The 27,755-nt window shown below is 41.9% G+C and overlaps 2 protein-coding genes across 3 annotated transcripts in view; both read right to left on the reverse strand.

The window, feature by feature from the left end:
* Positions 1-9,447, reverse strand: part of MPZL3 (myelin protein zero like 3) — a 22,027-nt gene extending 12,580 nt beyond the window's left edge. The window contains exons 1-2 of one of the 2 annotated variants that reach the window (XM_025893686.2): positions 9,304-9,447; positions 1,435-1,601 (exon numbers count right to left, since the gene is read on the reverse strand). In XM_025893686.2, coding sequence (XP_025749471.1) covers positions 1,435-1,601; positions 9,304-9,376 — 240 coding nt within the window. In that variant the 5' untranslated portion in view covers positions 9,377-9,447. Of the gene's footprint in view, positions 1-1,434; positions 1,602-7,087; positions 7,149-9,303 lie in introns of those variants that run through there. The other variant, XM_073903817.1, reaches the window with a different exon arrangement.
* Positions 9,448-10,756: 1,309 nt separating this feature from the next.
* MPZL2 (myelin protein zero like 2) lies at positions 10,757-22,627 on the reverse strand. The gene is made up of 6 exons (XM_025893460.2): positions 22,378-22,627; positions 21,221-21,387; positions 20,733-20,943; positions 17,618-17,765; positions 13,856-13,931; positions 10,757-12,082 (listed from the first exon to the last, which is right to left on the reverse strand). Exons 1-5 carry the CDS (start codon positions 22,433-22,435, stop codon positions 13,868-13,870), a joined length of 648 nt encoding a protein of 215 aa, XP_025749245.1. The 5' UTR covers positions 22,436-22,627; the 3' UTR covers positions 10,757-12,082; positions 13,856-13,867.
* Between the last annotated feature and the right edge of the window lie 5,128 nt (positions 22,628-27,755).

Raw genomic sequence — 27,755 nt, forward strand, 5'->3', positions numbered from 1 at the left:
ACACACACACACACACACACACACACACACACACACACACACACACAAAGAGGGAGGTAAAGAATGCCTACCACTGGTTATCAGCATCTATATAAAAGGGTTTCAAACTCCTTACTGACCAAACAAGGCCTGCTGTGTACCTTCAAGATAAATACAACCTGTAAGTTCCGAGTTAAATTGGTGATACCCAAATCCTTGCCGACCGATTAGCCTGACAGAATCCTGACTGACTTGACCTGGACTGTGACAACCACGTAACGTGACTTTCAAGGTCCACTGATTCCAACTTGCGTGAGCTTGCTTTCTGACCAGCCTCCCAGAAAACAGCACCATACAGGAACTGCTGTTTGCAATTAAGGTTTCTGACCCAAGAAGATCCCCCATTGCTTGCTCTGTCCTACTTTTGGCCAAGGAAGCAGTCAAATAAGGCCAGCCATAGTTTCCTGACCACTCAAAATAAAGTGAACTATTTTAAATCTAAAGAAAAGGCGACCATGAATACAGCCTAGCTGTCTTCTCTGGAGCCCCCTAGCTGGCTCCTAGCTATGTGGCATTCGATAATGGGTCCTAAAACAAAACTCAAAGCTTATATATTAAAATCAAAGAGAAAGTTCTCCAATGAAGGAAACAGGATAAAAGAATTAAGGATACTTTCAAAAAATACAATCTTACATACAGCTATAACATTCACATTCTTGATAGCATCTATCCTGAACTAAGGATATTGCTGGAAGCATAAAGAGAAAGGGCTTTTTATAGCATTGCAATCTTCAATTAGACACCCACAATGGGATATGAACCATAAATGTGTTTTATATGTGTGTATAAACTATATTGTTTCTAATACTGCAACACCATCTGTCACCAACAGCATCTGTCATCCACACAAGGTGCCACCGGCTCCTTCAAAGGGTACCATACAAATCAATGCAGATGTTTATACACTAGGAGACGAGGCCGAGATAAATCTACAGAGTACAGATATTCCAACAGACGCACCCGTTGAGACAACCTCATACCACAGAAACGAGCAACTTCATGAGAAAAGATGTCTACGATTGGGACCTATAGAATTTTCCAATCCAACAGTCCTGGAGGTACTCTTTTTAGTACGTTGAATCTGAAAACAAGCTATGAAAACATGCAGAAGGAAACAACAAAGGGGAAACAAAATTTAAACCACATTTCCTCTGAGTTTCTGACAATTTTTTTCCTATAGCTTATTTACAAGATTCTCATATGGAAGAATTAAAAAAAAAAAAAAAAGCCCTATGTGACCAAATGAATGCCTTTATCTTCTCCTATTTATATAGAAGCTCATGTTTGACTCTAAGATGAGAAGGCCTGAGGTATGCCTGGGACCTGGAATATAAGGATTCCAGAGCTGTTGACCACTTTAGACCCAAAGACATTTCCTTAATAGGAAACACTCACTGATTCTGTACGACTGCTGCTGGGGGGTCGGTACGTCCAGTCTATGGTGAGTTTGTCAGTGACAGATGAAGTCGACTTGAAGGTGCATTTCAACTTGATCTTCTCTCCTACATAACCCCGGACGTGGGCATCTACTTTAATCTCCAAGGAAAGGACGACTTGAACACCTAATCAAAGCAAGCCCAAACATTTAAAAGGTATGCATTTAGGTGGGATAGATAGATGTGAGTGAGCAATACAGAGACGCTATCGTTTTTTGGGCTCTCAGAGGAATAAATGAGTATCTTCTCAGGCAGGCCCAGAAGGTCAAGGAGCAGGTATCTGCATGAAGCAAGGGTAGTATTTTTGTCATTTTACAATATTAAATCACAGAATGAATGCTTGGGTAAAAATCTAAAACCTAGGGTGCCTGGGTGGCTCAGTTGGTTAAGCGACTGCCTTCGGCTCAGGTCATGATCCTGGAGTCCCGGGATCGAGCCCCACATCGGGCTCCCTGCTCAACGGGGAGTCTGCTTCTCCCTCTGGCCTTCCTCCCTCTCATGCTCTCTCTCTACCATTCTCTCTCTCTCAATAAATAAAAATCTTTAAAAAAAAATCTAAAACCTGATCACACCAGCATTTTTCCAAATACAGACTTGTGGTTAAATGCAGTACAAACAAGTGGGTCCGCCCACAGCCGCTAAAAGGCAATGCTGTGTACCCCCGGACACACTGACACCCCAGGAATTATAGCAGCTGCTGTGGTCTAAGGGACATACCCCCAAGAACAGCCTGGCTATAACCTGAGGCTACCACTTTCTCAACCACCAGCAAAATGAGAACAGGAAATAAGAAGAGGAAATTTTTTCAAAGAATTTTAGAAAACCGCCCCCAGGTTCTATCTAGCCGTGTTTTATCTTTTCCTTTCTTAAAGCTGGTTAATGAATCCTGCATCCATTAAAAGTAAATCATGGGGAGGAAAACAGAACAATTTAATGCATTCTAAAATATAAAACTATCATTTTTAAACGCTCTAGAGATTTAACTCTTGCCAAAACGGGCTCATATATCCAATTTTGGCATTCCAGCTCCCCCAAAAAGAGCTCCCACTTCTGACCAATCCCCTTTCAAAAAACACTGAGTAGAAATTTATCTTCCAGAAGGGAGCCAATTTTTAGGAAGGTCACCAGCACTTTATTTTTACTGCTTTCTTCTCCACTGCAACAAGCCCTGATTCTTTTGGCAGGCCAAAGGCACACAGAGCAGCAAGGATTCAGAAGAGGGCAAACCCACAGACAATCCACATACCCACAGTCCCCCTAGTCGAGGCAGGATGCAAATCCCAGCACTATGGCTTGCTGGCTCTGTGGTCTCAGCAAGTTACTTTACTCTTCATTTTCTCACTCTGGTGAGAATGACAATAACAGCACTTACCTTAGAAGGTCAGTGTGAGGAATAAATGAGTTAAAACAGGTGTTAACACTGGAAAGCCTGCCTACCCCAGAGTAAGTGCTCAGTGCACTTCTTCAGTTCTGCCTACACTCTCTCAACCGTCCCCATCACAGACACAGTTATGAGTCATCAACACCTTTACCTCTGTCTGCTCTGAATCATTTTTCTTGCTCCTCTCAAGACAATCTAGTCTGTTCACATTCTTCTTAAAAGGAGGAGACCAAGACTGAGCTCACACTCTAATAAGCATCTGATCCCAAAGATGAAGCTTACCTCTGTTTCCTCCATACCATCCAATCTGACTTTGCCATGCTAAACTTGTCGTTCCTTCTATGACTTGGCAAATGCTGTTCCCCTGCCTGGAAAGCCTTCATTCATCCTTTAGCCCCTACTCTCTCCCAAGCCTTCACTCCCAACCCACCCTACACACAACTCATGATCCAGCTCTAAAAACTGGAAGCTGGAAATGGATGGATAATCCACACTCTCCCCATACTATTCCTTTATCCTAAAATTCAAGTGCAGTGGAGAGATTTGAAAGCATGGATTTAGAATTAGATAGACCTGGACTTGCGTTCTAGCCCAGCTACTTTCTAGATGTAAGATTTTAATCACAGTCACCTAACCTGTTCAAGTTTCAATTTCCTTACTCAGTAAATGGGAAGAATGACAAGACCTACTTCACTGGGTCACTGTAAGGATCCAATAAGATTAAATAAGATAACACATAAAATGCTTAGCATCTGAAAGAGAACCTTTCCATAAATGTTAGCTGTTATTATTAAAATGAACACCACAAACATTCAAAAACCTTCAATAATTCCTTCTTGGGATATAGAATAAAATCCACATAGAGACAATCTGGCCCCAAACCTCTGCCACTCCACCCACCTACTCATCCCATCCCTTTCACCATGCCCAGAATGTCTGCCATTTCCCAAATTTAAACTTTCATGACACTGTGCCTCTCCCTGAATATGGCTTTGTCTGGAAGGCTCTCCCCATTTCTACCAATCCTACCTGTTCCTACCATACCACAACCCCCCAATGCTCACACACCTTCAAAACCCTGTTTCAAATAGCAGCCCCCTCTGCGATGCCTTCCCAAATTCCCTGGTGCAGTTCACTGCTCTTTCTTCTCTGTTCTCATAACAGTTAGCACATAATGCTACTCAAGCACATGTATTGTTCATTGCCCTCAATTTGTAAAGACTATTTCCCCTGTTACACACAAGCACCTAGAGGGCAAAAACTCAGAGGGAAGGGAGCAGACAGAGACTGAGAGAAAGAGGTGGACAGGTCACCAAAAATTCTAGTATAGGAACAAAGTGTGCTCACCAGTCACCCACTCTCTTCCTCTTTTACAGTATTTCCAACATTCTTAAGTCCTCTACACTCCTCTCTTCCCAGTGCACCCATTCAGGAAAAGCTTAACCCTAGATGACTGCTCCTAGCCTGTGGCTGGTGTACACTGAAGGAGAAAAATCACCCAACTGTACAGATAGTTACCATAAGAAATTCATGGATTCCATCTGAGCCCTTAAAGAGGCATGATGACCCTTTAACCAGCCTCGGTCAGCTCCTCTTTCTGATTCCTCCAACCCCTGCCATTCTTACCACCCTCCGTGCAACCTCCAAATCCCTCATTCTCAGAAGAAAATATCTCCTCTTACTTTTTGAAGAAATGTAAGGCTATACAAACTGCCCAGCCATGCACTCTCCTGTGTCTACACCCATCCATACTTCCAATCTGAAAGTGTGTGGTATCCCTTTTCCTATGCAAGGCCAACCCCTTATGTTCTGCCCTGGATCCCTCCCCTCCAAGCCCTGCTTCAGCAGAAAAACCCTCTCTACTATCTTCAAACTCTTCCTTTTCAGAGGGGCTCTCTTCCCCTTCAGTCTCTAAATACAAATAAGTCTCTCCCATCCTTAAAAACAAACAAAAAACAATAAAACAAAATAATGATGATCTTTCCTTAACCCTGCAAAACTACATTTACCAGCTACTGCCCTCTCTTTCCTTTCTAAGCCAACTCTGTGAAAGAGCAGTGTACACCTGGCATTCTCATTCACTTCTGGGCCCCTATAGTGCAATACAGATTCAACTAACATTTCTGATAAAAGGCATCATGTCTTAAAAGTACAAAATCCAAGGGATAAAAACTCTAATAGGTACTTTTCTATCCTGATTTTACTGGATCTCTCTGATGCAGTGACTCCCTGCTCTTCTCTATTCTTCTCTATCCCAAGGCTTCCATAACAATATTCTTAATTCATTCACTCACTCTTCAAACATATAGTTATTGAGGATCTGTTTTGTGCCACCTTCTGAGCCTGGAATTAAATGTGAGCAAAATAAATGCACTCCCTATTTTGGAGCTTAAAATACAGCAAAAGTTCAACACATTAATCAAATAATCATAAAAACAATGTATAATTACAAAATCTGATAACTACTATTAAGCAAAGACAGAGAGTGACTATGAGAACTGCACCAGTTATGGTAGAGGAGTAGGGAGTGGTTAATGAAAGCTTCCCTGGAAAAGTTACTTTTTGAGTAGAGCTCTGAAGGAAGGGTGACAAGGTGAGGAAAGGGAGAGTATTCCAGGCAGAAAACACAGCATATGCAAGGGTCCTGTGACAGGAAGGAGCACAGTCAGCCATGGAACCAAAAGTAAGGCAGTATGGCTCCAACACAAAAAGCATGAGAAAAAGAAAGATGTGGCTAGGAGGTAAGCAGGAAGCAGATCATGCAGAACCTCAGAGAATTGGGTCCTTATTCTTAGAGTAATGGGAAGCCATGAAAAATACTTAAATGTGGGACTGAGGGAGAAGAGACATGATGAAGTTTTCATTTTTTAAAAGATCACTCTAGGGAAGACACTTAGGAGGAGTCGAGTAAATATAAGGAGAGAACTTAGAAGGCTACTACAATAGTCAAATGAGAAATAAAGCTTGAACTAAGTTGGTAGTAGGAGACATGGAAAAAATTAGGAAGACAGTACTTACAGAGTAAAATCAGCAAGAATTGGTGGTAGATTGGATGTGGAATGTTAGGGAAACAGAGGTGATAAGGATGACTCCCAGGTTTCTGACTTGGTAATACCATTCACTGACATAAGAAAGACTAAAAAATACCAATCGTGGGTGCCTGGGTGGCTCAGATGGTTAAGCATCTGCCTTCGGCTCAGGTCATGATCCCGGGGTCCTGGGATCGAGTCCCGCATCGGGCTCCCTGCTCCTTGGGAGCCTGCTTCTCCCTCTGCTTCTCTCTCTCTCTCTCTCTCTCTTCCTCTGTCTCTCATGAATAAATAAATAAAATCTTTAAAAAAAAAATACCAATCGTGGCAGGGAAGAACATGAGCTTGATTTTGGATAAGTTTAATGTGCCTCTGAGATGGCCAAGAGATAATGTCAATGGATGGCTGGTGTAGAGCAAAGGTCAGCAAATTATGGCCTGTGAACCAAATCTAGCCTACAATGTCTCTTTGTAAATAAAGTTTTATTAGAACACAGCCATATTTATTCATTTATATATTGTCTCTGGCTGCTTTTGTGCTACTCAAACAGAACTAAATAGTTGCAACAGAGACCACATGGCCCACAAAGCCTAAAATATTTATTCTCCAGCCTTTTACAAAAGTTTGCCAACCCTGGTTTAGAGTAAATAAGAAATATATGGGTTACAGTTATAAGTCAGAATCTCACTAATGTCCCTCCAGCTAACTCTGCACACTGAATGTCACATACACACATACAAACTCCACATGCGATTTAAGTTAACCCAATCAAAGTATAAGTTTCAGAAAATTTGCTTAGAAAGTTACTTAATGTCTCTATGTTTTGTTTATGTTCCTATGTTGGAATTTTACTCATTCCCTATCTCTAACTTCTTCTTTCAAGATTTAACTTTGGTGGCACATCCAGGAAGTCTTCCTTGTATCCTTATGGCAGATTAAGGGCACCTCTTCTGTGCTTCCACATTTCTTAATACCAGATTCTAAAATTATCTGTTGATGTGTCTGTCTTCTCCAACAGACCCTGAGCTCATCAAAACAGAAACTAGCACACTGTCGATGTTCAGTAATATTAAACTGAGCCAAACCAACAGTTTCCTTTTTATGAAACAAAAATTATTGCAAAATAAGCATAAAAACTACAAGTTCTGAGCAAAATTTGGTTACTGAATTATAGTAAGTACACCATTAATAAATCTACCTACCAACCAACTTCTTGTTACTATGTTTGAATTCCATATTCATGAGCATGATTTTGCCACAAAGTTATCAATAAGTAAAGTCATTTTGCTTAAATCTAAACACTGGATAAGTGAGTCTTAAATGTATAGAGAAAAGCAAGATCCATGGATGAACTAAACTAATCTACATGTCAGGATGTTGGTTCCTCTTGGGAGAGAAAGGATAATGACTGGAAGGAAGTACAAGGAAGGCTTCTGGAATACCAGTAACATTCTATAACCTGATTTCAGTGCTGGTTACCCAGGTGTGTTCAGTTTCTAAAAATGCATTAAACTGTACAATTACCATATGTTCACTTTCTCTATATATATATTATACTGAAATTAAAAGTGTTTTACAATCAACAGACATAAAATCATTTGTCTACCCCACTCAAAAAATAAGAAAAAAATTACTAATCCACTGTTACATTCATTTAGACATTTTCATCCTAGGTCTAATGTGCTTAGGGTTATTTATCTTTTCTCCTGAGTAAAAAAACATTCTTGCCAGGTAGAATAGAATATACTCATAAAAATTAACAATTTGTTTAATTTGGGAGGAAAACAAGAAAATCACATTTAAATATATGTAATTTTACACACAGAAGGAATGAAAAAAATATGATAAAACAAAACTCCCAGCTTTGTACACCCAATTTTCCAAATACAAATCTGTCAACATTTAGTTCATAAAAGTGCACACTTAAATGGAGATAAGTATAAGAACCCTAGGCTGTCTAATCTATTGTTTCCATGTACTATGACAACTGATATAACAGGACCATGTTTATAACTTGGAGAATTCAAACAAGCTAATCATTTAATGGGTGCTATCTTTGAAGAGGAAAAGCAAATAAACACTGGTATGAAACCAAAGTCTATTGCCTAACATTAAAAAAAATGGGTGAATCTTGAAAACATGCTAAGTTTAAGAAACAAGTACATACGGGTCATAAGATAAATTTTTAAGTTTGAATTAGTTGGTCTGCTGTCTTTGGTGGATGCTTTTCAATGTGAAATGACATCAAGTTTAAGAAACCACCCATCATTTCTAGAATTTTTTTCTCAGTAGGACAATATTTGAATATTTGTGAGAGGGACAGAGAGATGAAACCAGAATATTTGGAATGATAGGTCAACCTAAATATTATATTGCAAAAGAATTTAGCTGAAAAACTGGACACTTGTGATGACAGAGTGCTGGGAGGGATCAGGGAGTGTGTTGGCAACATGAATATTAGTCATCAAATAAATAACTTCCTGGCCTTACCTGCTAAGATTTAGAACTTAAGTCTTTACATCAAAGTCCCCCTTCAGAAATTCCCACTTATCCACAGGGAAATTTTATGAAGTTAACAATTCACTCTGATCCTAGCTCTATTAACACATAATTTCCTGAGAAGACACACACATACACACACACACACACACACACACAAATCCATAACTGCACCCTAAAATGAAGGTAATTAGGTTGGGCTGAAATTTATGCAATTTGAAAACTGCATGAAAGCAAAACTTACCCAAATTCTAAGACTATGCCATGGTGTGAATACTGTACTTACGATATTAAATAGATTAAAAATTTTAACAGTTTATATGCTTTCCTGAATTTTAAAAATGTTATTAAAATGCTACAGCAGTTGCTTTTTCCTCAACAAAATGCGTCTCTCCTGTAACGAAATCACAGCACATCTTTTCAGTGACATATAAAATAAACATTTTACTTCCAAGGCCCTGACAATCACCTACAAAAAAGTACCAACGGTCATGATTTTCTTTCCCAAAATTACTGACACAAACTCCTGAACGCTAGAACTATCCTTCCTAATCAGGGCATTCAGCACACAAAACCACAGCGGAGTCAACCGCTGGTAACTCATCACAAGATATCACGGGGGGACCACAAAGCCAGCGCCCTCCGTGGTTCTATCGCGTTGTGCCATCACCAGAATACAAAGCAGTCACGCAAAGTGGTCGAGCTCCCCACGGCTCAGGAAAGCACCGACAAGCTGCCAACGGCCCTCAAGTGGGTGGTGAATGCAAGAAGAAAGCACACTCCCCACACAGCCCCACTTCCTGCACTGCCAGAAGAGGTGTGGGGGCTTTCCTGAGACCCCCCCACACCGGAACCGGAAAACCGACCATCTTCCCTAACCCCCCGACCGGAAGTTGGGGGACCCAGCCGGCGCTCTCACCCTGGAAGAATAAAAAGCCCAGCAGTGGGAACAGAGCGCAGCCACGGCCTCCAGCAGCTCCGCTCTGCTGCATCCCGACAGCTCTCTGGATGCTTGCACACCTTGTTTACGGCTCCCGGTAACCACACAGGTGATACCGGAAGTGACGTCAGGGCGGGAGGCCGCGAGAACACTTTAAAATGGCGATTCGAAGTTGCCATAGGAACGTGGCATCTTTCCAGAGCCACACCTGAACCTGCTCTGACCCGCGATTTTTTTAAGTCTCGAATGAGAATCAGTTAATCTCTTTTGCTTGACAATGAAGTAAGCCACAGACTTTGGAAAAATTACAATTTATTTTTATGGAGTTCTGTCGTACTAGTCTTGATCCTCCAATTCTCTTCAGAAGTCATTTTTTACTCCCTACAGATTATTTTATTTGAACTATCTCAAAATAGGTTTCTATAGATTTAGAGTTAGAAGAGACCTAGGAGATTATACAGGATCAGTCAATAAATATGTATTAGGCCTTCCTGACGAATGTGTACCTCAAGTGTCTTTGGGTCGTGTTTTGTGGGTAGCTATCACAGTGTCCAGCTCCGTACCTACATAAATTGAATATTTATTAAACTGCTGTTTACAGTGGCAATGATGAAATGACTACAACATATAATAGAGGGAAAAAAGGAACTCTTTTGGTGGGAAAAGTGAGCAAGTAATGTTTTCAGTGCTGGAAGTGAAATGAAGTGATAGTGTCCCATTCTTCTCAAAAGATGGGATGGTACCCTGCTCCAATCATTAGTCAACCTATCCTCTTGGAATCTGCGTGTATTTAATGAAAACAAGAGGGGAACAAAAGTATGCTTCAGGGGGACCTGGGTGGCTCAGTCAGTTGGGCGTCTGCCTTCAGCTCGGGTCATGTTGGTACTTGCTGTGTAAAATGTTTAGATTTGTATATAAGCAAATTATATAATTGATAATTCTTTATTACTAAAGGTTATTTACAAATGTGTTTAAGGCACAGTAAAAAATAAATTACAATACAAAAGTTATCTTTAGGAAGAAGACACTGAACAGGGTCATATTAACCCCTGAATATTTAGCCAAGACACAAGCTACAAGTTTTATGGAAAAGACTTTCCATGAGTTTTTAACCACTTCTTCATTACACTTATGGAACATCATCCAGGCCATATGTTTGAAAAAATATTATGTTATTTTCAAAGGCTGAATTATGGATAAAAATAGAAAATGTGAGTTAAAGGTAATATAGACCTTAAATCTAACTTTTAGTTTCAAAACTAAGTATTAAGACTACTTTTTTAGTGTAAAAGACAAAATGAGACAGGTATGCAATGAATCAGAATCAAGGGTCATATGTAAATTGTACCAACTATTTTAAAATACCCGAAAAAAAATATCAAAGTTCAGCATCTTTAAATACAGGTAACTATTTGAAAATTCCAGTTTGTTAAAAGAAAGAACATCTTTGGCCCAGTCAGTAAAAACTGAAAATATTAGACGATAAAGATGCGGGAGAGGGAGCACCTAAACTTTCAGATATTTTGTACATTTTGAATAAATGCTGCTATAGCTTAAGTTTGGAAAGACACTGGGAGATTAAACACTTTAAAAAGCACTCTTCTTTCCGTAGCCCATTTATAAAGTTTGCTTTCTCTACTAGTATAAGGGAAAAAACAAATAAAGTTGGTTTCATATTATTAGTTTTGGTATTTCTTTGCCCCATACCAAATCCTCCCTCCCACAAAGTAAGCAAGTAAATTAAAGCAAAAATAAGATAAAGGAAAAAAATAAATAATATCATCCAGTTCTCAGAGCTTTATATAACACTGTACAAAATTATCATCAATATAGGGGTGATTTTTTTTTACCAGCCCTAAATTTTTACAGTTGTAACATACTATTTCAGAATCCTTCCATGTAACTGCTTAATGATTCCAGTCTGCAAGTGAACTTAGATTTTGTTCTGTTGTTATAGATAACTGAATAGTAAGCTAAACAGTATTCACTGCTCATGAAAAACCTGCACTTTTGGTTGTTTCACAACACAGAAAAAAAAAAGGTGACAAGTGATTCATCCTGGGGTGGCATTTGTCAATCTATAAGCATTTATAAACTTTTCTAGCTAGTCTGTGATTTAGATTTGTGCTATTATAAAACTTGGATCAACAAAACAAAAAACAAACATTATCTAGGATACTGAAAAAAATTCAATAAAACAAGATGTGTCCCATACTTAAGGACAGCCATGAAAAAATCAAACTGCTCCTTTAACAGTTTGAATTTAAGATTTACTGTTAATCAGTCAAAAACAGCTGGGAGAATTAGCTCACTTTTAATTAAGAGTGAGAAGGAAAGAGTAAACACATTAACTTTAGTAGCAAGAGTGCTACTCTAAAGAAACTAGTATGTTAAAGGAAACATCATGACAGACAAGTTGGCTTTCATCTCATTTGATACCAATGTATGTGTGTACAATTAATAATCCACAAGGAGTGTTTAAGGGCAAAAATGTAGCTTCTTAGTATAAAAGGCTAATAATGGGCATTTGAAAAATATTTGCACTTTGAAATTAAATAAAACCTTAGTAATAGACTGTGTGTGTTTGTTGGTATCTGCTCAAGAGGGCCTTTGCCAGCTCCAGAGAGATGTTGCTCATCTAGATGGTTATGTACTGCAGAGCTGCTTGGAAGACAGGTCACAATTGAAAAAGCCAAAGAAAAGCTTCCATCAACTTCAGCTTATCCTAAAGTTCTTGTTCTTGGGAATCTTCAGCTTCCTGAAATACAAAAGTTTAAATGGATAATGCATTTGGAAAGAGTGCATAGAGATACCTGGAATTATGAATTACATATATATTATTAGATATGTTCGCCACTGTGAAGGAAAATATTCTTAATCTACTTGTTCTCCTCCTAATTTAACTTTTAAAAGATGTTTCCTGATCCTTGTTAAATAGTTCTCAGTGTCAATTTCCTTAAGTCATAGCCTCTGCCTTGCATGGACACTTGGATGATCCATAAGCTCACCCACACACATGCATGCCTTCTCTCTCTCTCTCTCTCTCTCTCTCCCTTTTTATTATAAACAAAATCAAGCACACAGAAAAGCAGAAAAGACAGTGTATAGAATTCACCCGTTACCTAATTTTAAAGCATTTTTTGTATTATTTGCCATATATTTATTTGGTTTTTAATTTGTTATATATAAATACATATATAAATTTATACATTTATATGTAATAAATGTATATTATATATAAATGTATATTTAAGATAGGGACATTCTCCTCTGTAACCACAATATCTTTATTATACCTAATCAAAATTAACAGTAATTCCCTAATATTATCCATTTTCAAAATTTTCATATTCAAGACTCCCAACTGCCCTCCCCACCAAAATCTTCTTACAACTAGTTTGTTAAAACTAGTATCCATCCAGTAAGGACATCCAGTCACATTGCACTTGATTGTGTTAGTTCCTTAAATTTCTTTTCATTTCCATCTTTACTTTTCATGACCCTGACTTGTTAGAGAATCTGCTTGGCTTTAAAAAGAAAATAGTCCTGGGGCGCCTGGGTGGCTCAGTTGGTTAAGCGACTGCCTTCGGCTCAGGTCATGATCCTGGAGTCCCGGGATCGAGTCCCACATCAGGCTTCCTGCTCGGCGGGGAGTCTGCTTCTCCCTCTGACCCTCTTCCCTCTCATGCTTTCTATATCTCATTGCCTCTCTCTCTCTCAAATAAATAAATAAAATCTTTAAAAAATAAAAAAGAAAAAAAGAAAAAGAAAATAGTCCTTGGTAAAATCTCTCTCTGATACTAGATTCTTCTGGGTTTACAACAGAATCATTTCTCTCCATATTCTATTTTATAAATCCTTGAGGGCTTTCCCTGAAGCTTTGGGTTACAAAAATGTGACTCTTTTTGCAAATAATAATAGTGGACCTACTTCAGAGAATAGGAAAAATTCTGATCATATGAAAAATAAATCATCCTACCCTTTAAGCATAATAAACCTGAAAACTAGAAAAATAGAACTACACACTACTAAAATTAGATTCATAGTCCCAATAACTAGATGAAAGGAGTCGAAATCAATTCCAAGTAGTATAACAGTTCTGTCAAAATGTCAGACATACCTATTGAGTCATTCTCTTGATGCCACAATTGGTTTATAACAAAATACAACAAGCAGATATTACTTCTTTCATTTAAAAAAAATAAAGATTTATTTACATGTGGAAAGTGAATTTATTATTCTTGGTCATGGTAAACATAACCACAAAGCCTCCAATAATCTTAGAATTCTCCCATCTTCCATGGCAGTAGGCTCTAACTGCCTCATCCTTTGCACAAAACACACTCAAAGAGGACGCTGTATATAACACTAATAGAAGACTTTTATCTCCCTGACCCAGCTCCTCTAATTTCATGTAGAAAACACCTAACATCTAATTTCATGAAGAAGTCCTAAAATCTGGGAGATCCACATTAGAGATGGGCCAGACAAGAAACCTAAGGAAAGAAATCAACTCATTTATGAGCCTCACCATCTAAGAATGTTAGTCTGTGTCTTCTAAATAAATGGAGACCTTTTTTTCTTGGTTGAGCCTTTCCTCTTCTTTTCTGTAACAAAGAAGTAGAAACGAATGTCAGGTGAAAATGACAAGAAGCAACGGAGGTAAATCTTAGAAAGAAAGCTTTGGGTGATATATTTTCTCGCATATTTTGGGAAGCATTAAATGCATCTGGGAATAGATCCAAGCTTACAGAGAGCTAAACCACCAGTGCTTTCTATCTACTAATACACATGCCTCCACATGAGCCTGGGTCTCTGAACTTCTACTTGCTTCAGAATACTTTTAGATGGGGATACAATTTGGGAACCTGAAGGAGTTAAAGCAGACACCTTAGTTTATTATTAGTATCCAGCCTCTAATCCCATTCCTTATTCAGAAAAGAAAAAAGAAAAAAATTTGTGTTGACCTAGAAGCCATCTTTATTGCTTTGTAGTCAAACCCTAACATCACAGTTGGGTTCATTGGGCTTCTTAAAATCAATTCTATTTACTTCAGTAAATATTTCTTGAGGAAAGGAAACAAATGGTGCTGGGACAACTGAAAAACTATAATTGCAAAAGAATGAATTTGGACTCCTACTTCACTCCATATACAAAAATTAACTCAAAATTAATCAAAGAATTAAAACTGTAAAGTTCTGGGACGCCTGGGTTGCTCAGTTGGTTAAGCGACTGCCTTCGGCTCAGGTCATGATCCTGGAGTCCCGGGATCGAGTCCCGCATCGGGCTCCCTGCTCAGCGGGGAGTCTGCTTCTCCCTCAGACCCTCCCCCCTCTCTTGCTCTCTCTATCTCATTCTCTCTCTCAAATAAATAAATAAATCTTAAAAAAATAAAATAAAATAAAAAATAAAACTGTAAAGTTCTTGGAAGAAAACAAGCATAAATCTTCACGACCTTGAGTTGGGCAGTGGTTTCTTAGATACGACACCAATAGCAGAAGCAACAAAAGAAAAAATCAAGGAATTGGACTTCATCAAAATTAAAAAGTTCTGTGCTTCAAAGGACATGAAGAAGAAAGTGAAAAGGCAACCCACAAAAGACAACCCAGCTTGTAAATGGGCAAAATATTTGAATAGATAGATCTCCAAATAAGATATGCAAATGGCCAATAAACACATGGAAGGATGCTCAACATCATTAGTCATTAGGAAATTGCAAATCAAAACCTCAGTGAGATGCCACTCCACGCCCACTAGGTGGCTATAATCAAAAGGTCAGACAACAAGTGTTGTCAAGGATATGGACAAATTAGAAGCTTATATGTTGCTGGTGGGAGTATACAGTGGTGTAGCTATTTTGGAAAACAGTCTGGTAATTCCTCAAAAAGGTAAACATAGAGTAACCATATGTTCCAATAATTCCACTCCTAGGTATATACCCAGGAGAGTTGAAAACATATGTCTCCACAAAAATGTATAAATAAATGTTCATAGCAGCATTAGTCATATTGGCCAAAAAGCAGAGAAAATCTAAACATCCATCAATTGAATGGATAAACAAAACGTGGTATGTACATGCAATGGAATATTATACAGCCATAAAAAGGAATGAAGTACTGCTACTATATGCTCTACATGGATTAACTTCGAAAATACTATACTAAGTCAAAGAAGCAGACATAAAAGGCCACACTGTATGATTATCCATTTATATGAAATGTCCAGAATAGGTGTAGGAATGCTGGCCATACTGACTCCATCTTTGACCCACCATCTTGTTGTAGTCTGCTTAATGACCTCTTCAGGGCTACATGTTCTAGAGTAATGTATAAGATGTAATGTAAAAGATAATGTTCAAACCCCACACCTACATTCCAAAACCAGAATGTCCAGGGAGCTTATTCTGGATTTCAATGGGCCCATTAAGATACTGGTGCAGAGCCATCAAAAGGAATGAGATCTTGCCATTTGCAACGATGTGGATAGAACTGGAGGGTGTTATGCTGAGTGAAATAAGTCAATCAGAGAAAGACATGTATCATATGACCTCACTGATATGAGGAATTCTTAATCTCAGGAAACAAACTGAGGGTTCCTGGAGTGGTGGGGGGTGGGAGGGAGGGATGGGGTGGCTGAGTGATAGACATTGGGGAGGGTATGTGCTATGGTGAGTGCTGTGAAGTGTGCAAGACTGTTGAATCACAGATCTGTACCTCTGAAACAAATAATGCAATATATGTTAAGAAAAAAGAAAAAGAAGATAGCAGGAGGGGAAGAATGAAGGGGAGTAAGTCCGAGGGGGAGACGAACCATGAGAGACGATGGACTCTGAAAAACAAACTGAGGGTTCTAGAGGGGAGGGGGATGGGGGTATGGGTTAGCCTGGTGATGGGTATTAAAGAGGGCATGTTCTGCGTGGAGCACTGGGTGTTTGCACAAACAATGAATCATGGAACACTACGTCAAGAACTAATGATGTAATGTATGGTGATTAACAAGAAAAAAATTTAAAAAAACAGATACTGGTGCAGATAACATAGTTTTCCGCGGAGCCACAGGCGGTGCCAGAAGGTCTGTTAAACGTTAGCAATCAATCACGTGTATGCGAACATGCCCCCCACACATCCTGCCCCTTTAAAACCAGCAAACTAGGGGCGCCTGGGTGGCTCAGTTGGTTAAGTGTCTGCCTTGGGCTCGGGTCGTCATCCCAGGGTCCTGCTTCTCCCTCTCCCTCTGCCTATCGCTCTGCCTACTTGTGCTCTCTCTCTCTCTGTCAAATAAATAAACAAATAAAACCAGCAAACTAAAACATGGGACTTCGGAGGTGACTAGCTGTGCTGCTGTCCAGATGGCGGTTCTCTTGATCCTCCCTGTCGGTAAGTCACTCGGCATAAAACTCTGTGTATTCTGTATGGAGTTGCCTACCGCCTTTTCGTTTCAAAGTGCCTTCTCAGTTTGGGGGGCACTTTACATTCTCCTCACCTTTGAACAATAGGCAAATCCATAGAGACAGAAAGATTAGTAGTTGTCAGGGGCAGGTGGGAGGGGACAATGGTGATGGCTAAAGGGCATGGAGTTTCTTTTGGAGGTGATCAAAATTCTGTAATCAGTGGTGATGGTCACACAACTTCACGAACATTAAAAAGGTGAATGCTTATGGTAGGTAAATTTCATCTCAAAAAATATACATAGTTATTGAGCACCTTCTATCAGCATGGCTGACTTTCCTAGGCACTGATTGGCGGCGCCCCTGCTGACTGCCCAGTGGTCCTTACAAATGTACACTTTACATTAAAAGTAAAGGGAATGTCCTAGAAAAGTTTTATATAAGCAGATTCTGATAATATCAAATCCTCCATAATAAAGCCTATAATGAAATCTTCAATGAAATTAATTAAGAAAGCTTTTATAGGGCGCCTGGGTGGCTCAGTTGGTTAAGCAACTGCCTTCGGCTCAGGTCATGATCCTGGAGTCCCGGGATCGAGTCCCACATTGGGCTTCCTGCTCAGCGGGGAGTCTGCTTCTCCCTCTGACCCTCTTCCCTCTCGTGCTTTCTATCTCTCATTCTCTCTCTCTCTCAAATAAATAAATAAAATCTTTAAAAGAAAAAAAAAGAAAGTTTTTATAAAGTTACTAAATCACACCCTAATTTATCTATCCGGTGAATCTGAGTTCTTTCACAAGACTTACTCAGAGCTAAGAACATCTGTTCAACAATCATTTAGCCCAAGTGTAAAATACCAAGAATCATGATAAGAGTGTTAGAAGGCTTCCCAGAACTGCCCAGCCTTACGGTTTTATCTCCACCACTCTATGAGCTCTCTCAGCCCAGCGCTTCTTCCGGAAATGCTGGACGAGGACCACCACGATTACTATGATGACCATCAGTGCACAAGCAGAGCCAATGGCCAGGGCCAGGAAGTAGATCTCAGAGAAGCGGACTGCAAGGAAAAAAAAGTGGATCTCATGTTTCTAAAAAGAGAAGGGACGTGATGAAATCTAAAGCGAGAAGGGTGTATTTTCATCATTAAATGGAATCTTCCTTTCTCCCACCGTATTACCTTGTGAACTCTAGGAGCAATAAGAAAGCTACGCAGACTACTTTACTGGTTCTCAAACTACGGTCCCAGGAGTAGCAGCAACACTCTTAAGAACGCTGAAATGCGAATTATCAGGCGCCTCCAGAATGGCAAGGGCCCGGCCCTCTGTTTTAACCTGTCCTGCAGGTGATTCTGATGCAGGCTGAAACTTCGAGAATTACTGAGCCAGTTGAACCACCTCGTGGGGTAAGGTTATTGCTGACCTCATCAAACCCAGTGCCCGAACTGTTTCTCCTCAATTCCCTCTCACCTCTGGCATTCAGTCAGTCATTTATTCCAATTTATTAAGGGCCTACTATGTTCAGACATTGCAGTGGAAATACAAAGCCAAAAATGATATTACCTTCAAGGAACTCATGCCCACCAGGAAGATAGGCAAGTAAATCAGTAACGATAGTCTAGCAGATAAAATGATGCAAGAGGGAACCTAGACGGAAAGGTCCCTAAACCAGGCAGAATCTGTGAAGCCTGGGTCTCTTATCTTTTAGTCTGATTTCTGATTTAAACTTAAGTAAACGCAGGGCTCCTGAGCGGTTCTGTCGGTTAAGCGTTTGCCTTCGGCTCAGGTCATGATCTTGGGGGTTCTGGGATCAGGCCCTGAGTCCCTGCTCAGCGGAGAGTCTGCTTCTCCCTCTCCCTCTGCGCTCTCTCTCAAATAAATAAATAAAATCATTTTTTAATTAAATAAATAAACTTCAGTAAACCCTCGGAGCCAGAAAAGACATTAGAGAAATGTCTAGCCCAGGAGTCCCCAGCCTGGAGTCTGTGAAGGAGGACAGGGATAGAGGGGAGCCATAAGCCCACAAACTCCATGTCATTTTGTGTGTGTATGTGTACATTTTTGTGGGAAGCAGAGATGTGGCTTTCACTAGATTCTCAGAGTAGTTATCACAGCACGTGGAAGAACCACGTGTTCTTATCTAACCTGTTCATGCAGGTAAGCTGCAGATGGAATTCAGAAACTGAGATCCCAGGACATTCCAATACGTCTTTCGGTACTCAAATGACTTCTCCAAGGTCACACAGCCCTATTGATGGGGCCCCTGGAGGATGATACTAGGAATGAAAGGAGGAAATCCTACCACTTTACAGGCTTATACGTTTTGGGTAGTAATATTATGTGTTGGTTAAGAGCATGCGCCAGAGAGAGTTAGATCAAAATATCAGCTCCACCGTTTACTAGCTGTGTGATTTGGGGTAACTAATTTATTTGAGCCTCAGATTCTTCAGGGTACTAAATAGGGGTAACAATATCCATTTCTTGAGTTCTTATTTAAAAAATTCTATTCCTGGGGGGCGCCTGGGTGGCTCAGTTGGTGAAGCGTCTGCCTTCGGCTCGGGTCATGATCCCAGGTTCCTGGGATCGAGTCCCGCATCGGGCTCCCTGTTCCTTGTGAGCCTGCTTCTCCCTCTGCTTCTCTTTCTCTCTCTCTCTCTCTCCTCCTCTGTCTCTCATGAATAAATAAATAAAATCTTTAAAAAAAATAAAAAATAAATAAATAAAAAATTCTATTCCTGGGGGCGCCTGGCTGGCTCAGTCAGAAGAGCACACGACTCTTGATCTCAGGGTTGTGAGTTTGAGCCCCACGTTGGGCGTAGAGATCACTAAAAATAAATAAAGCAAAAAAAAATTTTGTGTAAATTGTTCCATGCTGTGCCAGCACATAATAAACACTCAATATGTGGTAGCTATTATAATTTTCAATGCAAACAAATATTTTTTTCTTTTTTTTAAAGATTTTATTTATTTATTTGAGAGAGAGAGAATGAGAGACAGAGAGCATGAGAGGGAAGAGGGTCAGAGGGAGAAGCAGACCCCCCCCCCCCACGGAGGGGGGCCCCCGATGCGGGACTCGATCCCGGGACTCCAGGATCATGACCGGGGCTGAAGGCAGTCGCTTAACCAACTGAGCCACCCAGGTGCCCAACAAATATTTTTTTCAGGGCAAGTCAAGAGTTTGGGGAATTTTTACATCTATTATCTCACTTTATCTTCACCATAATCCTTGCTATATTATTCTCACTGTAAGGAGAGAAAAAAAAAGATTTATTGACAGTTGGTAAATGATAACAGTGGCTCAAACCCAGATTTACAACTCAGAAGTTTTATGGTCTTTGCTTTTCGTTATCTGGCAGTTTTCAGGTTTGCCTTTACAGGATTGCAAGCAATACGGTACATTTGTTTAGAGGCTTTGGAGTCAAAGATGCTTGGGTTTGAGTTCTAAATGATTCTATGTATCAGCTCCATGAATTTAGACAAGTGACTTACTCTCTGTGAGCCTCAGTTTCCTCATTAGTAAAATGTGTAGCACTAAGAGCACAATAAACTGATGTGATATATAAAGATTAATGTATGCAAAGCCCGTGGCATGTGGGAGTACTTAATAAAGGAGAGCTGTTGTTATTGGTATCTGCCGCCTAGGGTGGTTGTGTGAGTTAAATGAGCTAGTTTGGGTCAAGTGCGGAACAGCGCCTGACAAAGTACTCAATAAGTATCTGGTGAATAAAAGAGTGAATGAATGGATCTATTGTTAGTCTTTTATCAGAGAATTGCTTCCTCTCCCTTTTCCAATCTCAATGCCATTTCTGTAACAGATTCCCTGGTCCATTTGCTTAACTTTGTGTTTCTTTCCACAGCCAAACAAAACCTTTCTCTTTTTACCCTGCCACTCTTCAGTCTCCCTCTGTGGATTGCGGATCTGAAGGGCTAGCCCTGCTCTCTACCCTTTCAGCCATTACAAAAGATTACCCCTCTCTTTTCTACACGCTCTCACGCTTCCCCAAACGGTTTTCCCCTGCCCCACCTACCAGTGTGCACGACGCTGAGCCGAATCTCCCCTATCAGCCCATCAACGTCAGGTGGGTTCTTCACCTGGCAGGTGTATGTCCCATTGTCATTAAACTGCAGCTTCCACAGGATGATGGAGACATCGTACCGCTCAGGGTTCCCGTCCCAGACCACCCGATCCTTGAAACGCCCACTCATGGGTTTGAAGGGATCCACATGGTAGTAGAATACCTAGAAGGGAGAAGTGGCCAAAGGTCTTCTTCAGCACGTGGGCAAGGAGGTTGAGATGGAGGGAGCCAGCCTCACTGCCCCATCTGCAGCTCTCCCCCAGGAACCTCTTGCTCTCCCGTTGATGGACCTCTCAGTTCTGTCTGTCTCTGTCCCAAGAATTGTTTCTCAGCTTTGCCCTGCGCTTGTTGCTAAGAAAAGCACAGGAAGGGCAAGGAGAAATGGACTGGCTTATTTTCCCAGCCAAGGGTCTCCTGGCCAATGACAATAATCTACTTACAAACTGCTCAGGCCCCCCATCTCGAGGCCGGAAGTTCCAGGTCACTGTCAGAGCATCACCCACAGGGGCAAAGCTGGAGAAAGTGCATTTTAGCCGAACATCTGTCCCGTTGACAGCCTCTAGTGCTTGGGAGGTGTAAATTTCCACTGCCACTATCTGCGCAAGGGCTGCCGCAAAGAAAAGAAAAAGGGAAGATGTGGATTAAGACAATTTCTGCGGACACTGCCACAATAAATGTCTGAGTGCGGCACGAAACCGGATTGAGATGCCCCAGCTCTCAGACTTAGTTCACCCTGAGTCTGCATACTCCCACGTACACGCACCTGTGGACTTCCTATGCCATAGAACTAAAAATACCACCCAGCGAGCCTTCTTAGCGCTCTCACTTCTGCCATGGCACCATACCCCAGCCTCACGGTACCCACTGCAGACTGTTCTAGCAAACTATAGACGTCGGCAAATAAAATTGAAAGCAGAAACAAATCAAAACTAATCATAACATGAATTAGACATGTATTCAGATTAAGCATTATGTATTGTGTGTATCACGGTCCCCTCTAAGTTGTCCAGAAAGGGTCCTTGTTAGGTCACGATTTCATACTGTTCCTAGTCTTCTGCAGAAATTGAATTCATTAACCTAGCCAGCTTCTGCTTGCACCCCTGGAACCTCTATACCTAACGTGGCATTTTTTTTTACCGTGATATTTACATTGAGAACTTGCACGTTGGGCCAGTTTCAAAATTACAGGGGGTGGGGTGTGCTCTCTCCTTAAATTCTCAGCTTTTCCAGGGCTACTGCAAGTCCCAGACAAGACCCACACACAGAAATCCCAGTGCCAAGTCCTGCCCACAGTGGGAGGTTGAGAGTAGCCACATGGAAGAAAAAAAAAAAAAAAAAGGTTTGTAACCTGAGATTAGAAAGCCCTCTCTGTACCCGGAATCACTAGCAGCCGAAACACACCTAAACCTGTTTGTCCGAAATCACTTCTCCAAATACAACCCACCAACTTCAGTTTCAGTAAAGTCAAAACCAGAACGGACCGCCACTGTGGCTCAGGCTCCCCAGCAAAACTCTGGCAACTTGGGAGACACTTAGCTAACTCTGTGGGGGTAGGCAGGGAAGGAGTGAACGCTGAGAGAAGCCCGCCAGCCCTTACCTGTGAGCTGTATGCCAAGGAGAAGCAGCCCAGCACACGAAGGGCTCTTGCCATACATGAGGGAACCCAGCCCTGGCCCCGGCGACCAGACCGGGCAGACCAGGGGCTCCAGCTCCCGGCCAAGGGCACGCCTGTAAGGACAGCGCCGCGTTTTCCCCGAGAGAGGAGCCAGTCCCTCACCTACTGGGAAGCTGAGCGCCAGTGCCTGTGACTCATCCCTGCTCTGCTGGTGCACTTTGCTGGAGAATGAAAGGTGGGGCCTCAGCTCTCTACTGCCCGCCTCCCTCTCCTCCCTCCCGCCCTCTATGCTACAAAGCAGTCTGCACTTAGTTCCAAACCCTGCAGTCAGCTTTCTAGATTCCAGTCCGTCTGAGGGGCTCTGGCCTCTGGATGGCCTCAGAGACAGCCAGAGAAGGTGGTACCAGCCTGCAACGGCCCAGCAGCTTTGGGTTTGGCCCCCGGACACACTGTTTTTTTCTAAGCAAGCTTCCCACTGGCCTGGGAAGTGAATGTTGAAATCTCCACGCAGTGACTCCGCTTCCCAAAGCACCTCCCTGGGGCCACAGGAGCCTAGACCAGATTCACACGACTCCAAAACAATCCAAATGTCTCAAGACCCTCTCCGGACAAAAAGTCCTACAGCTTATACCCTCAGTTTTTAGTTAAATGTTACCCACAAGCATCTCTGTGTCTTTTCTAGCTTGTAGCTTTCTCCTGACACCCACCTAAAATAGACCCAAATGAATCTCGATGTTTAATGATCCCTTCACTTTGAAGAACTTCAAGAAGAAGCCGGACATCGTCCCTGTTCATTTAACCTACTATCTCAATCCAGTTCACCTCCCCAATATTCCCATGAAGTGTTCCCATTTTTCCAGAGAAGATACTAAGAGCCCAGAGAAGGTAAGTGATTTGCCCAAGGTTGAACAGCCAACGGGTCGTAAAACTGGAACTTTTCTGACTCTTAAGTCTAATGCTCTTGCCGTAAAATTACGCCCAAAGTGAACCATGGACCCTGAGAACTCTCAAGGAAAAGGTTTTCATAATAACTTTTCTGTGCCTCAGATTTCATCTGCCATTTTTAGGGTGGCCACCTGTCCAGAAAAATCTGAAGAGCTGAGGAATTTAAATGAGAAAAGGTGCCTCCTTGTCTGGAAAGAGGGTGGCTAATTGTGAGAGATTAACAAAGCAGCATTGAGAAACAGCAGAAGACAAAGGATGATTACCCCTGAAGTTAAGAAGTAGGCTTGAGCAGGAGTCTAACCCTCAACAGAAACGAATTGCCCTAATCCCCGGATTAGCAGCCTAGAAACTCTGGTGTTTCCTGACACCTCCTCATTAAACCCTGGAATGGAGAAGCGGCCAGAAAAGGGAGGATGGGTCAGGCTGACTGGAAAAGGTAAAACTTCATAAAGACGGAAGAAAATTCCACCAAGGGAGAGGCAGATTACAGAAGTGGAAAAGAAAAGACAAAAAGAAAAGAAAAGCAGCAGAAAGATGTCATGATCATGTGGGGAAAAGAAAGAAGAAAAGAGAGGAGGGAGGGAGGGAGAGAAAAACGGTAAACAACCAAAAACAGTTGTTAGAACAGAGAAACCCAGGGGCCACCCCAAATGAAGACCAGCAGTGTCTTAGCATGAATGTTTTCTTAAGGTGAGTGTTCCTGAAAACAGGGTGGCTCCTTTGTCGGCGTCTAGGTCAGAGATCCATCCAAACTTCAGCAGGCTGGGGGAAGTCTTCAAAATGGTGACGGGATAAATAGAGGCTCTCTGGTATGTAGGTCTGCAGTGTTCAGCTGCAGGAGCCTGAAAGAAAAGGAGTGAAGGAAACTTGATCCTCTTTGCTGGCTTCCAACTTGCAGAGAAATGCAGCTCCAAAGGAAGGAGAGGTAGACCCTGAGGTTTTGAAGTCTAGACCAAATTGCAAAATCCGGTGAGAGGTAGAGTTACCAAAGAGGTCAAGGACACAGAGAAAAGCAGCAGGAGAGGAATCATGGCAGGCAGCCCGAACTAACTGCCTGTTGTCAGGAGCAGAAGACTCTCCCCCCCCCGCCCCCGCCCCAGGTAGCCAGATGCCCGGCGAGCTGGCCCCAGCCCTGCTCTGAGGGTCAGCAGCCGCCCAGATCCCATTCTTCAGCAGAGTTCAAGTTCCTGGCTTGGTGCCCAGCAACGCCCGATTCCTTCCTTCCAGTTAACAGGAGTAGCTCCAGAGTCACCCAGTTCCCCTCCCAGGGAGGGGAGGGAGGAGACCAAGGGCTAGACTCCCTAAGTTGAGAAAACACTGAGTAAAAAAGGATATTTGCCCCTGAGTCCCCAGGGAGCCCATCCGCAGGACTGTGATCAAAACTGGAGGCTTCTAGGGGCGCCTGGGTGGCTCAGATGGTTAAGCGTCTGCCTTCGGCTCAGGTCATGATCCCAGGGTCCCGGGATCGAGTCCCACATCGGGCTCCCTGCTCAGCAGGGAGTTCGCTTCGCCCTCTGCCTCTCTCTCTCTCTCTCTCTCTGTCTCTCATGAATAAAAAAAAAATCTTAAAACTGGAGGCTTCTAGGGAAGGTCTAAAGTGCACTTAGTGCCTAGGCAAATGGGAGAAAAGGAAAGAGAGTGAAGTTTTCAGAAACAGCACTTTTTTCCCTAAACTTTTCCAGAGAAAAATCCTGATTATCATTAAAATGGATGGTGTACCAACAGTTTTGAAGGCACCTCATCTGTCCCAACCGCCTACGTGTTTCCCAAAATTATTTCAAATGGGGTACCAAGAAACTCACTGGCGAGGAAGAAACTCACTGAGGGCTCAAAAGCCATAAAGGATAACTAATCTGTATCAAGATTTGTAAAAATTGTCATGTTAACATCCCAGGCAAAAAAGTGTTGTTTTTTTTTTCACAACACGAAATCGGCATTGTACAAAGCAAGAGAAACAAATGATTTGGCTCTTGGGGTGGTTCAAATAAAGTGTTTGTTTACTCAAAACTTTCTGCCCATGTTTTCTTATTAGGAAAGATTATATTTAATTTTTGTTCTATGCCAGGCAAGACATAAGAAGTAGAATAAGAGGGGCGCCTGGGTGGCTCAGTCGTTAGGAGTCTGCCTTCGGCTCGGGTCATGGTCCCAGGGTCCTGAGATCAAGCCCCGCGTCGGGCTCCCTGCTCGGCAGGAAGCCTGCTTCTCCTTCTCCCACTCCCCCTGCTTGTGTTCCCTCTCTCACTGTGTCTCTCTCTGTCAAATAAATAAATAAAATCTTAAAAAAAAAAAAAGTAGAATAAGAGATTTCTGCCTGGGGAGGAAAATCGGAGTTCCAAAGAAGATTGGGAGGTGCAGTGTGTATGTTAACCAATAATTACCATAGTTTGTGACTTGAGAGAGAGAGTCAGGAGGGAGGGGCAGAGAGAATCCCAAGCAGACTCCACACCCAGCACGGAGCCCAATGTGGGGCTCCATCTCACGACCCTGAGATCACGACCTGAGCCAAAATCGAGAGTCAGACCTTAACTGACTGAGCCACCCAGGCCCCCCTGAAATGGGTCCTTAAAGGATAAATGGGAATTCTGGAGAGAGAGGAGAAACAGAGGCACTCCTGTTGGGACAAACGGGAGGGGGTGGCAGGAAATGTGGTCTCCATGGGACCCACAAATAATTTCTCAACCCAGTGCTCAGGGAAGAGTGGCAGGCCAGGAGGCTGGGGAGAGGCTGGGCCCAGATGTCCAGGGTCCCCATTCTCCATCCTAAGGAGTATGGATTTGATCCTGACAACTACACCATTTGGAAGTAGCTAAGACACGACCTGAAAAGAGTGGAATGACTTTGGTATTCACCGGACCATTAAAAATAATGAGGAAAAGCCTTGGGACCTCAACCACCACATACTCTACCGACTTCCTCATATGCCCCCTGGCCTAGGAGCCAGAATGAGAAGTCCAAACTTAATACCCATTTTCAGAAGACTCAGAGACTCCCAGCCACCCCTACCAACAGCAGTGCCAATGGATAGCTCCTTTCTTTCCTTCCTTTTTTTTTTTTTTTTTTTAAACTTCTGGTGAACTTCTCAAAGATGAGAGAGGGAGGCTAGGATGTCAGAGTCCTAGATGAGAGGTGGGCTTTCAGCCCAAAAGAAGTGGCGTGTTCCCCTTGGTCTTCTTCTTTGCCTTAACATTCCCTAGAGATATTCCAAGACCAAGTCTGGATCTGAGACTGAGCTCTAATAGCTTAGGAAAACCACGCGAGGAAACGCCTTCCTATTTCCCCACTTGACTGCAGCTTGGATACCTCCCCAGTAAAGCCCTGGGCTCCTTTCTTAATTATAGAGGAGGGGCATCATGCTCTTATTAACAGGCCCACAGAAGTGACTCTGAGGTTTAACCCTTCCCTTACTCTAAAGAGCAGCTAGATGGATTTGCACAGGGCTGGAGAGATGGGTATCTTTGAAGATAACTGAAGGACCTCCCTGCCCACCATAGGTACCACATCGAAATAATGGGTGAGAATTTATATTTATATCATGTTTATTGATGAACATAGCATCTTCTGGTTACCATGACCAATGTTCATTCTTAGGAAATTAATTCATTTCCCAAGAAAAGACCCAGTCACTTCTTTTTTGACTACTACATATTAGGAGGCAGGAGGCAGAAGCTGGACTCCCACCTGCTTGGATCCAAATGCACACTCGGCCACTGACTAGCTGTGAGGACTTGGGCAGAGATTTCATTCTCTGTGCCTCGATTATGGCATATGTAAAATGAGAATAGTAATATCTGCCCCGTAGGCTGGGTGTAAGAATCTGATGAAATACTGTATTTAAATACAGCTCTATGCTCGGTGCCCATCGAAAACACTCAGTAAATTTGGTTGTTTGTGATTATACTTAATTAAGATATTGAAAACTGATCCTGTGACCACTTTGGGAGGAGATCTGTGAGTTTCTTATCAGGCCAAGTTTCGTATAAAGTTAACCACCTTAGTAATTCCACTCCCAGGTATTTATCCAAGAGAAATGAAGTTATATGTCCACAAAAAGACTTGTATGAGAATATCCGTAGGAGTTTTATTCAAAATAGTCCTGAACTGAAAACAGCCCAGGGGCCATCAACAGAAAAATGGGTACTTCTGTAGAATATTCATACAATGGGGTACTACTGGGGGGGGGGGGGGGGGAACAAGCTCCTGACACATTCAACCACATGGACGCATCTCAAAAATACAAGGTTGAACAAAATTAGTCAGATATAAAGTAGCACATACTCTTTGGTTCCATTGATATGAAGTTCTAGAACAGGCAAAACTAATCTTTGGTGGAAAAATCCTAACTGTTTACCCTTGGGAAAGTGGGGACGGGCTAACAGGAGGGACACAGGGAAATTTCTAGAGTGATGTTAATTTTC

The sequence above is a fragment of the Callorhinus ursinus genome, unplaced genomic scaffold (assembly GCF_003265705.2).
Source record: "Callorhinus ursinus isolate GAN/ISIS: 27379988/994484 unplaced genomic scaffold, GSC_fseal_2.0 scaffold19, whole genome shotgun sequence".
NCBI lineage: Eukaryota > Metazoa > Chordata > Mammalia > Carnivora > Otariidae > Callorhinus > Callorhinus ursinus.